Source organism: Takifugu rubripes, chromosome 18 (assembly GCF_901000725.2).
Source record: "Takifugu rubripes chromosome 18, fTakRub1.2, whole genome shotgun sequence".
Classification (NCBI taxonomy): Eukaryota; Metazoa; Chordata; class Actinopteri; order Tetraodontiformes; family Tetraodontidae; genus Takifugu; species Takifugu rubripes.
Window position 1 is genome coordinate 5198152 of NC_042302.1, and position 12010 is coordinate 5210161.

General features: G+C 49.2%; 1 protein-coding gene across 6 annotated transcripts in view; it reads right to left on the reverse strand.

The window, feature by feature from the left end:
• Positions 1-692: 692 nt before the first annotated feature.
• The window catches only part of pcloa (piccolo presynaptic cytomatrix protein a), a 30894-nt gene continuing 19576 nt past the window's right edge, over positions 693-12010 (reverse strand). For 2 of the 6 annotated variants that reach the window (XM_029851637.1, XM_029851636.1), the window contains exons 8-26: positions 11532-11579; positions 11053-11135; positions 10892-10967; positions 10200-10325; positions 8848-8956; positions 8660-8724; positions 8244-8422; positions 8084-8134; positions 7815-7945; positions 6700-6726; positions 5691-5784; positions 5548-5619; positions 5189-5429; positions 3336-3518; positions 2571-2712; positions 2430-2491; positions 2079-2213; positions 1624-1769; positions 693-1489 (exon numbers count right to left, since the gene is read on the reverse strand). In XM_029851637.1, coding sequence (XP_029707497.1) covers positions 1346-1489; positions 1624-1769; positions 2079-2213; positions 2430-2491; positions 2571-2712; positions 3336-3518; positions 5189-5429; positions 5548-5619; positions 5691-5784; positions 6700-6726; positions 7815-7945; positions 8084-8134; positions 8244-8422; positions 8660-8724; positions 8848-8956; positions 10200-10325; positions 10892-10967; positions 11053-11135; positions 11532-11579 — 2114 coding nt within the window. In that variant the 3' untranslated portion in view covers positions 693-1345. Of the gene's footprint in view, positions 1490-1623; positions 1770-2078; positions 2214-2429; positions 2492-2570; positions 2713-3335; positions 3519-3596; positions 4593-5188; positions 5430-5547; positions 5620-5690; positions 5785-6699; positions 6727-7814; positions 7946-8083; positions 8135-8243; positions 8423-8659; positions 8725-8847; positions 8957-10199; positions 10326-10891; positions 10968-11052; positions 11136-11531; positions 11580-12010 lie in introns of those variants that run through there. The other 4 variants (XM_029851640.1, XM_029851638.1, XM_029851641.1 and 1 more) reach the window with 4 other exon arrangements.

A 12010-nucleotide genomic window follows, 5' to 3' on the forward strand; every position in this document is an offset into this window, starting at 1 on the left:
AAAGAAAGTGTTCAAAAGGGGGAAAGATGCGATTTAGTTTGACCTGGGCGTGACCTTTACCCTTAACTTGGGTCGCAACTGCGTGAAATGTCCACGTTTGTTCTGGCGAGAAAAGTGGGATCGCTGAGCTTCAGGCCTCGTAGGCGAGCACGACGCCGAGTAGAAAAGAACAAAAAAACTCTTATGTACAACTGAACAGATATAATACAACATAGAAATATTCAGGCAATAAATAAAGAATCTTTTTGCAGTACAAAATAAACCAAAAGGGAAACGCAGTTTTTAAAGCAATAACCATTTTCGTGGGCGTGAAATTATATGGGATAAAAGGGGGGGGGAAAGCTCCCTCTCCACACAAAGATGCTAACATGTGGTTAAAGTAGGTGTTGCATAGAAATCCGTCCCGTTTTGGGTGTCGTTTCATGGCCCAGAAACTCTGACACAGACGCGACACGACATCGAACACACGCAGGAGGAGAAGAAGAAAAAAAACAGGTGGGAAATCGTGAACGCGGCTCTCTACCTCCTCCTAGTGGACGCGGGGGGAAACACGGGGGCGGTTTTACATTCTAAGCAGAAAAAAGTGCAAATGACCACAAAAGCGTGCGCTGGCAAGGACCGACGGAACAGGAAATACTCGCTGGGGGAAGTCACATGACTTTGGGACGGGGGGGGGGGGGGGGGGGGCGGGGGGGGGGGCAGGGTGGAGAAATAAAGACTCTATCACTCGATTGTCGGTAATAAAGATATCTATCAATATATCTGTCATTATTCTGTATCCAGTTGTGACACTTTAGTATTTACAAACTTGAAGGTGAGTTTCTCATGTATGCACATTATAGTAGACTCATGCGCACAACATATAGTGTCCAAATTCACATATAACTCCTTTAACACACAATGATCATTGTGGTTTTTCTGTGATTTCTGGCGCTCACACATGTTTTTAACAGCAGAGCGCCCCGTGGCGCGCTATAAAATATACTGTCCTTCTTTCCAGGACTTTCAGAAGAGAGGAGAAATAATAAATACTCTACCATATTATCAGAATAGAAAAATAAATCTCCAGAACGGGTTTCTCCCCCCAAAGAATGCACTGTGGAAATCAATAAAACCCTGAAAAGCAATGAGGAAATAGGTTCACGCGCGTGTCCGATCCCCTGTATGTACGGACGTGGTGGCTAATGAATCATGAGTAATACCTGGTTAGTTGTCCTGACGACCTTCTTCCTGTAAACTATCCACTGTGTCAAACGGGGGAGGGTGGGGACAATATGGCGGCCCTTCCTGCACCTCAAGCACCGCCTGTGTTGCGCTTTGAACGGTTTCGGCGTCCAGGGCGCTTCTACGAGTGGATTTGAGCCGTGCTGGCGAGCAGCTTGTGCCAGCTGACCACGCGCTTGCGCAGGTCCACCTTGTCCAGCCACACGTAGGCCTCGCCAATCAGGGTCTTCTTGACGAACTTGCCGCCGTTGGACACCAGGAACAGCTGGCCAGGGGAGAGAACAGCAGGAAGTTAGCATTGTCATGCTAGCCAGTATGATTTCTGCTACATCAGCTTTAATGCACACATAGCTATACGTCTACTAAAGGTCCTGAGCTGCGGCGGGCATGGCTGAGTACCTGCAGGGCGTGTCCTGTGGGGTTCATGCAGAAGCGGAAGGTCTCGTTGAACGACGGCTCGCGGTCATGACGGCACACTCTGGTCTTCTTCTTGATGATCCTTTTCTGGGTGGCGATGTTCACCACGTACAGCTTCACGTAAAGGTCTGCCGACACGAACACGACGCATCAGAACCGTGTCGAATGGCTCAGGTTTTACGCGGTATAATAACATCGCCTACACTTAACCACATAGCTAAATAGCAAGCTGATAAAGTAATAAATAATTAAGGATGACGGAAGCTCATTGTTTTCGAGGCGGCAATTCTTTAGAAGGAGTTTATTTATATGCAAACACCAGAACGCCGCGTTCCAGGCTGGAACAACGCCTGCGCTTCGCCTTCGGCACGCAGCTAATCTCCGTTCAGGCGTGTTGGCTGTGAATTCCATCAGAGACAAAGGTGCAGCGCGGTTACCAGGCAGGTGGTCTGGACTCTTGAACTTGTAGGTGATGTTGCGGCACTGCAGGATCTCCAGGATGAGGTGGTCCCCCTCGGTCTTAACCTCCTTCTTTAGGGCGATCTTTATCTCCCCCATGACCTGAGACTTACCTTCACACACACACACACACACACACACACACACACACACACACACACACACACACACACACACACACACACACACAGATAAACTATGGGTTCAAACACTGCAGCATTTGTGAAGGATTCCATCTCTTGTGTTTGACTGCCCCCTGCTGGACAGAGGGTGCACTCTCATAAAGAGGAGGCATTTAAGCGCCGTTAAAACTGATTCAATGTTCGAACCTTCGATTTCAGAGGGACCCGTTGACGATTTCATCACGTCTGTGCCGTTCGGGATCTTCCCACTAAGGAGAGAAGAGAGCGCTGAACTCCCCAGCAGCTTTAAATACGGTTCACATCAACGTCCCAACGGATCTGACTTACAATCGGGGCACCTGGAAGATGGCGCTGTCCACCTCGTTGGCCTCCTCTTCCTCGTCCAGCAGGCTGTAGGCGCTGCCGCTCAGGCCGCTGTCCAGGGAGGCCGCCGTGACCGGGGCGTCGCCCGATCTGTAGCTGGACCGAGCTGATCGGAAAAGACGGAAACGTCAGCCGCGACAGACGAGCGGGAGCAGCTAAGATCCAGAGGATTTCGACGCCTGCTTTGAGATGAATGCTAAAGCTAGCAGGAAAAGACAGGAACCGACACAAATCACATACGAGGACACATGTACGTGGAAAGGCAGGCGGACACACAAAACGACCCTGCAGGCACCGTTAGTCCTCTGTGTGGGCTCTCCCAACTCCAAGTACGTCCGGTTTTTATTTACAGCGTTTAGAAAACACAAATCTACAGGTCAGCGTGGAGAGTATGGATGATGTGAGATGTGGATGTGGTGCGGACCGGATCCATGTCAGGACTTCATGTTTGGGGGCTCCTTTTCTTTCAGGCCACCCGCCACTGCAGAAGCTCACTAATCACAGGTGAATGAATCAGAGGGGGCGGAGTCACGGCACGGCGGACCGCCGGGGACGTTCATTTCCTGGTATTAGTGAGCCATGCTGGCTGTGAAAGGGGGCGTGTCTGCATGGATCTCAGATGGTGTGCGTACATCCTCTGCCCCTCCCCCCCATCCTTCTCTAGGTGTGCGTTAGTAGAGTTTCATCCTCTCATTCTCTCGCCTCGCTCCAGAGGGGAAACGCTCTCACCTCCGGTGCTCTGCGGCCTCTCCTCTGACACGGCTTTCCTGAGAGTCAGGTGTCGGCCGTCCGCTCTGCTCCCCGGCGGGGCTGATGGCGAGGCGGGCAGCCAGTCAGACTGGGCCCTGTGAATGGTGAGCACGCCCACCACGCTGTGTCTCTGGTGCATCAGAGAGAGGAGGCCTCTCCGGCCTGGAGGTGTCCGAGTGGCGCCGGTCGGGTGCCAGGGGATGGGAGTCGACGCCGGGGAGACACGGGTGATGGTGAGGCGGGGAGGGGGTAGAAGGTGGGGGAGGGGGGGGGTGTCGCAGTTTAGGGTGGGAGGAGGAGAGAGCGGGTTTATCTTCACCAATCAAATGCAGCCACAGTTGCACGTTCGCCTGTGCAGGTGAGGTGCATTGTGGGTCCGGTGGGTCGTTCAGACCGATACGGGGAGCGGGGGGGGGTTAGTGGACTTCATGCACAGCCGGTTCAGGGGAACAGCTTCACACAAGCTGGCTGTTCATGAGAAGGAAGTGAAACAAAAATAAAAACTGAATGAAACAAAAGAGGGAAATGATTCTATAAAAAGGGGGCCGTGGTCACTGCCTGGATCAGCTGGAAATATTTTATTCTAATATATTGTCTTCTAATAAGGTCTCCTCGGAACATGCTCTGCTACTTGGCCATTTGAACCTGTAGCAAAAATGCTAATTTACAATAGATAAATATTGATTTGTTTGCTGAGCAGCTTCCTTTAGTTACACATGGTCATCGTCGAGCAGCGACGATGACGCTCTGGGGGTCAACAAAGGTGCGCTAACATGCTAAAGAGAGAGTCCATCTCCACACATACAGAAGAGTGTGAGGGCTTCGACGCTACAACGTGGCTCCAGAGGTGGCACGGAAAAGCAATAAGAACAGAAAAGGGGAGTGGGAGAACTCAAGAGAAGGTCGAACAGATGCGTGAGGAGGCCATGCTGTGTCGGCTTTATCTGCGTCTTGGTTTACTTGGTGGGAGGCGGCGTGGCGACTGTTGCTGCTGCTGCTGCGGCGGCGGCGGCGGCTGTGGGGCATCGCCCGTGGCTACGGAGGAGCCGCTGCCACTTCCTGCGCTGCCCTCCTGATGCTGCTGCCGTGCAGTGCTTTTGCCGGAGCGCGTAGCGCCGTGTGAGCGAGCGTGTTGGCTGTGTCCGTGGCTGCGGCTTTGGGTCTGGCCCTCGGACGGGGAAGGCTTCGACGTGCCGGGGTTACCCTGACATTTCTCGATAGAGGGCACCTGCGTGTCTAAAACAACCAGATTCACCAAATTACCAAAGAGCTACGTCACGTTCTTTAACTCAGACGCCAGATTCTTCCCAATCGCTCGATAAATTTGTTATTTCTCTTGAGGCGGGGGAGCGCTCAAAGCCTTCCACGGCCATGTGGAACATAGGGGGAAGCTAAAACTACACCTCCGACCTGACACCATGGCAACAGACCGTGAGGAAGCACAAAGTGTGAAGCATAAGCTCTGACTGATGGGCAGAATGGGTTTAAGGAAGTGCAAATTACTAGAAAAGCAGCAAAGAGAACAGGTGGATGCTGAGAGTGCGCAGAAACGTGACAGAGGCGACAGGAAGTGAGTAAGAAGAAGCCAGGAAGTGCAGAACAGGCCCGCCCACGGAAAAGAAGGTTGGTTTTTCTGGTGAAGCCCAAACTCTAAACACTTCCAAATTCTGCTACAACACTTCCGACCAATACTTTTGACTTATAAATGGACCCAGAAGTGCCCCACCCCCCCACCCCTTATGGGCGGCCCTGGTGCAGAGAGGAAGTACAGGAGGTGACTTCAGTGTGAAGGTGATTAACCGGAAGCTTAGAGGGATCTCATTACGCCCTACCCTTGGCTGGATCCGGAAAGATTCCGTGGCTCCGGCTCTTGATGACGGACGATCTGGGGGAGTCCTGGACGTCGTGGGAAGAGCCGGCGGTTTTGGGGGAGGAGTGCTGCGAGGAGGGCTTGGAGGAGCCGTGTCGGCCTGCGTGGGAACGCCGGTGGTGGTCCACCTCACTCTGCTCCTTCAGGGGGAGCCAACGAGGAACGTTGTCCAGCTGGGCCGTGTTGGACAGATCGATGAGAACCTGAGGGACAAAAAGGATCTGACTAATCCCAACAACCTCCGTTAAGACCATAAAAATACCAAAAATATGGTTCTTCACTTGTAACAACAGGCCTATAACAATGTTATTAACTCTTTACCTCTCCTAAGAAGTCATTGGAGGAGCCCTTGTCATAGTCCCAGACGCTGACTTCCAGGGTCTTCTTTCTCAACTGAACACAAAAGTTAAGATGAGTGTAACGTGACCCCTCTATCGACGAAGGATGTGTTTCGGATCCCAAACCTGCTCCAGGAGGATGTTTTTGTAGATGACAGTCTGGTTCCACTCCGGGTTCAGGCTTCGTCCTGCATGTTTGGATCTCCTCTTATTTTCAGCACTGGGGGGGGGGACACATCATAAGGAGACATGGTGGATTAGCCAAAGTGTTGAGTCAACAGGTGGCATGTGGGGGGGAGGGGGGCAGTGGATGCGATGCACACTGTTTAAAGGGTAACAAGGGCCTACGTGCATGGACAGCAGAGTTACAATGTCGGGATCGCCTGCAAAAAAGTCCAAATTCTTGTTTTTAAACTTTCCTGGTGTTATTATGAACGAAGGATCAAAGCGGACATCCTGAGTGAGGATGGACACGTTGACACATGGACGTTTTTTGCAGTGTTTACCACATTCTCACTCCAAAGTCGTCAAATAACAAAGCTTGGCGGGACCCTAAAGAGCCAGACAAATGATGCTAGCTAACCTCATAGCACTCCCCACTACCCTTAACTATTTGCATACAGGCTAGTCTTCAATTTGCTATATGATGTTAGAGGTCACACAGGACCAGGCTTCATTATCCAACCAGCTCAGAGTGAGAATATTTTGGCTGGGTTTTGGTTGAACATTGTACATCATGAACAAAAAAGGCTTAGAAGGACAAGAATTTAAAAGCAAAATGGAACAGGGGACGGGATAAATAATGGATGCACGAGGGGTGATGGGCCATCGTCAGGGCTTTACTGAGGGACAGGAAACACAACACAGGCTAGAGTTAGTGTGCAGTTATAGAGTTTAGGGAGCAAAAAAAAAAAAGATCTACGAGAAAAACAGACCAGAGAGGACAATTAGTCCATATGTGATGTGTTAAAGAGATGGAGAGATGTTTATATTTAGAGCTGTGGGTCTAAACATGAGTGGAGTTATGAGAGTATGGGGGCAAGAAAATGCACAATTTAGGAGGGCAAGAGGAACTGACTTCACCAAATATTCAATCAAAAGAGCACCAAATTACCAAAGTGGGCAAGTCACATACCTGGCGTTCTGGACAACCATGACCTGACTGAGGGGGTCCAGCATGCATTAAATATAGAGAACATACAGAAACAATAGTCAGAGGGAGGTGTGGGGTTTAAAGAGAGTGTGTATGTGAGAGAGGGGGGGCTGTGTCACAGCTCAGCGGGGGGGTGTTGGAGCGTGGAAAAGGGCTGCGGTGTGCGGCAGGGGTGGTGGGTCTTTCAGCGGGAGCCTACATTCGCACGAACCCAGGCAGGCAGACAGAGACAAGGACGGGGGTGTCCACGCTGTCTCCTGGCTCAACCAGTCCATGTGAGTGTGGTTTTACACATCTAACGCCAACCATCGTGGAGCTCATCGACTAAACCACCTGGGAATGCTGCTTCAGCAAAAATCAGGCGGGAGGCGTGGCTTATTCATTCTTTTTCACCACCAGAGGGCGCAGTATCCTCAGATCCACACAGACAGGGGTGTTGTGGGTAATCAATATTCAATCTGCTAGAGCCCCACATGACTGTACGATGGGATGTGACTGAAAGACCTCCGCATGGATCGCAGTGAATAGATGAGCGTCACGAGCGTCTTCATACACTCACACACACACACACACACACACACACGCTCATGCTCTCAGTAGCACGACCCTATTAACATACCGGAAGTTACCAACAAACACAGGTACTTATATCCAAAATAAATCCAGAAAGACATAAGAAAACCCTCCAGGGGCCTCCAGCAGAGAAGGTGGGAGACTCAATTACATTACTGAGCACTAGCAGTGAGGAGCAGAGGCCTGGACGTGCGTGGGAGTGTGGATCACATTACAGTAAATATGAGAACTATTGATCTGAACTGCACTCACACCTACAGGAGCCCTCATCCAGGATAGCCACCATTGCTAGCTACTACATGTCCTTTACATAATGTTGCTGTCATTCAGCAGCGATGACCGGAGGAGGCCTAATAACACTGAATCACCGGAGCAATAAAACAATAGAACAATAAAAGGGAATTGCTTTTTCAGGCGTCACCTCGTGCGGTTCCAACCCACAAACAGACATTCCTCATATCATTTGTCTTGATTTTTCTGGGCCCGGTGCGGCTCAGGCCCAGCGCGCCGCTGGTTCCACTCACCCTCTCCCAGGCAGGAGATACACTTTAACAAACGGATCCGAGTAGCCGTTATTGTCCCGAGGGGAAAGATTCCTTGCTTGCAGGACATGGACGATCAGGTTGCCAAGCTGCTTGTCATAGTGGATTTGAAGCTGCCAAAAGAAGCAAAATTATATATATATATATATTTTAACATCATTTTATGCTGTTTATACCTGTATTTATAAAAGGAAAATGCCCCCAAAACAAACTAGAACAACCTTGATTGCATAACTAAAATATTTACAGACCTGGATCTCTCCAGAGATGGGGTGAGACTGGGTCTTTGTTCCCTCCGCAGTCTGTGGAAGATAAAATCAGCAAACTTCAGTCCTTCTGGCAGGAGCGTAGGTGGATAATGTGTGTTTCAGTCTGTGCCGTGCTAGAAGTTAAACTGCAGGCTGAACTCACCTTGCTGCTGTGGCGCTTCTTGCCGACGGAGGGTGAGCCAGGCTGCCCAGGGCTAGAGGTCGCCGAGGTGGTGGCGGGTAAGCCGGAGGTGGAGGAGGGCGCCTGCTGTTGGGAGACCTTCTGTAGCTCAGCTGCCAGCTGTTTGGGGTCGACTCCTGGAGACTTGGGCGGTCTGTTGCCTAAAGGGGCCGTGTTAGACACACAAAACCACCGAGTTAATCAAGGCCAGCTATGTTCAGGGCAGACCCCTGGTGGAGGTGGTCGGGAATGTCCCGCCCCTTTCAAGACCCTATAAAGGGTTGGGCAGCTCCTTTAGGTGCTTTTTAGTTTGCTCCGTTGCTAGATGGCTCTCATATCATCTCATGAAAGCATAATGTACATGAAGGAAAGCCGGGAAAAGAGACGTTAACACTTGCTTTTGCCGTGGTCCTGGTAATCCAAGTGATTAGAGCCCTCAGAGTCAGTCAGCATGTTGAGGTCCCTGAAAGACACCCAGAAAATAAGCCAATGTAACGTTTCAAACAATCATTAAATGGAGACCGAGCAGAGATCTGCAGAGGAAAAACACTTGTGGACGAGAAGACGAGGCAAAGGTTCTACTCACAGCCGGACGCACACTTCTGCTTCGTTACACGGCTGCCCCACAAGCGCCTGAACCTCCTCGTAGGTCTTCCCCATCAGTGGAACGCCATTCCACTCCAGGACTTGCATTCCTGCACACAGTCACGAGGTTATCGAAAACACAAACGTGCGGGAAATGAACGAACAGCATGTGAAAGGTGGAGTTCACACCAAAATGAAAGGCAGCGAAATCTTTTTAGAGAATTCTGACTGAGCAGGGGTTTCGGTTCATGTGCATCAGAGAAACTCCAAGCTGGAGAGATAAATCCTGTTACAGTAGCTGTGTGACAAAGCCTCTTGGAGAGCACTCAGGCAGAACTGGGCTGACACAAACATGGTGCCGGCCTCCTGTTACATCCGCGCTACAGCTTCTAAGACTGGCCCGAAGAGAAACAATAAAACCAAGCCCAATGATGATGCCTCGGAGCTGAAAATAAGACCATTTATTTCAATTTGAAGTAACGGTAGAAGCTAAAATGAATCCACACAGCACAGCAAACACACTGCAGGCTCAAAAGCCACAACCAGCAGGACTCACACAGCTTGAAGCAGCTCATCAGAACGGTCCTCTGTTTGCGGCGGTGCTCTCGAGCTGTGCATGTGAGCGATATGATTCGTCAGTGGTCGGGCTCAGACGTGCGTGAACTGTATGCCGTTGACGCAGTTAAGTCGACAACATTCTCTACACTCGCACCACAGAGGGTGAGGCGCCTCGTTCCCAAACAAAGCCACCCTGCTCGGTGTTGATGGCGGAGACGGGGCGATACTGTTACAGGGTTGTCCTCCAGCAACACCACAGATGCATTATTGGGCTTTTGGAGCTCACATTAGCTACTTAAGAATGGAGGGACAATCCTGAAGTTCCAAAAAATACAAGGAAATCTGGAAAAAAACTGCCTGGAAACACAGACAGATGGAGAGTAAACTGAGCAGGTCTCTGGAGAGATGTGGCTTCAAAAAGGCTCGGGCCACGGTGCTAGCAATAGCCAGACACACCCGCGACGCGGCTGAACGGAGATTAAAGGCGACTATGGGTAGACAGATGGCCTCAGAGGGCGAGGGGGTTAACTGTTTCCAGACTCCCTCATGTGAAATCAATAGCACCTCGTGAACTGTGTTCCTGCTAACACACCACATCTATCCTGAGGAACTGTCAGTAAGTAAGGGGTGAAGTCGCAGGTCGTATATCAGCATAATGGAGACTTGATGAAACTGCCCCTACAGTGCATGAAGATCATTCAGGTTGTTATTCTGGAATATCTTGCTTTCTAGGCGACGACTTTGTTCTCGCCAACATGTGTCAGGATGGTTTGAAGTGTATAAATCTGATCTCACCTTCCAGGATTTTGCCTGTCTGCTCCGTGGCTCCGCCGGGGAGGACTTTGGCAACATAAGCCCCGATTTCTCCGTGAGAGCCGGGCACCTCCTTCCCTCCGACCACACGGATGCCGAGACCGTTTCCTGTTGTTCATTGGGGAATTTCAAATTTCAATGCACACTTTTCAGTAAATATAAATGAATTAACCTCTGACCCGCAAATACCTGTGGATTCAGCTAAATGGAAATAAAACTAAACAAGAATGGCCTCGTGATCAACCCCCTGCTTTGGTGGGTCGTTTGTTAATTGCAGGAGATAAGCCTGAGTGTGAGGGATGCGCCATTTTGAGCTGACTGACGACTGTGGAGGGGAGCCAAATCAAAGGGAAAGCCAGGAAATGAAATGTCTGCCCACTCTGAGCCTGTAGGAACAGTGTGATGGAATGTGATGACAGGGATCTGGCACGCGCAGATAAATAAAAAACAGGAGGCGTGCACATCCCACTCTACAGGGCAACGAGACATTAGGACCCATATGCATGTGTTGGAGGCTGGAAGGCTTCAGCACCATTAAGAATACATATTTAATTCAGTCAGTATGCAAAGGGGTCAATAAAATCTAAGCTAAGCTTTGGCTCAAAGGGTGAATCAATATCTCATCCTGCAACTTTTTTTTTCTTTTAAATGACTCCCAACTCGTGGTACTTTACCTGACACACTGCGGTCTTTGGGATCCCTCTGCAATTTGACCCTGAGGTGAGGGAAGAGGTAGCTCGAACTTTTCCCCTAATAATCAGACGTCAAGCATGCACAAGGTGAGTGAATCCAAATCAGAACCTGGTCAAGTGCGACTAATTCTGTCCAGTTTCACCTGTCTCCGCTCCAGCCCGTTGTCCGACCGTCCGTCTCGGGGTTTGTCGAACCAGTCCGTCTCCTCCCGCCTGAGGTGGTAAGCTTCACCGATTGAAAATAATTAACAGTATTTTACACTTGAGTTCAAAACTGGTTCTTTTTCCCCATCGCGCTACCTAAGAGATGGGATATTCTGTTGGCCATTAGTTCTAACTCGAGGGAAAATATGTATAAACTTAAGAATGATGCAGTTTGAAATGACTATAATCACTATTAGTACATGATGTGTAGTGTGGATTGATATTTTTGATGCAAATGTTGGTCATAGTGAAAATAAGCATTGATATTTGACTAAACTTGTTTCTGGAGCTTTGTTATTGGGTGCAGCTTTTTTTTTAGTATTGAAAAACTGCAAAAAGCAATCCCCTGGAGTCATGATGCAGGTTAATATGTTAGCAGGTTGATATGGATGAGCGTAGAACTGAACTAATACTCTACCATTGGTCGCATCGTCTCTGTTCAAAGCCATCAGGGCGTCACTTAGTGCTGGAATCAAGGCAACCCAATACAATTTTATTACACAAGTAGCATTCAAGACACTCTTAACGCTAGCTGGAAACCATGATATTGTCAGTTTGATCACTCCTTTTTTGAAAACATCTTCATATTTTTAATAAACTGATGGGTCTTTTTATAGTGCAGAATATTGTATGATTCTAGTCATAAAAGGAAGAAGACACAATAAACAGGACGCAATAATGTGAAAATAAAGTATGGAGAAGTTCCACAGACATGCTACTGACTCATGCAACACAGTCATCACATCACAGACAAGAAAATATTTATGACAAGACATGCAAGTTAAAGCAATGTGTTTATTGGTTGCTTTTAAACATTGCAAGCATGTGCTCCATCTCAGAGAATCGAGTTAAACCATCAAAATGCATGTATTTCTAAATAAAAATGTCAGTTATATA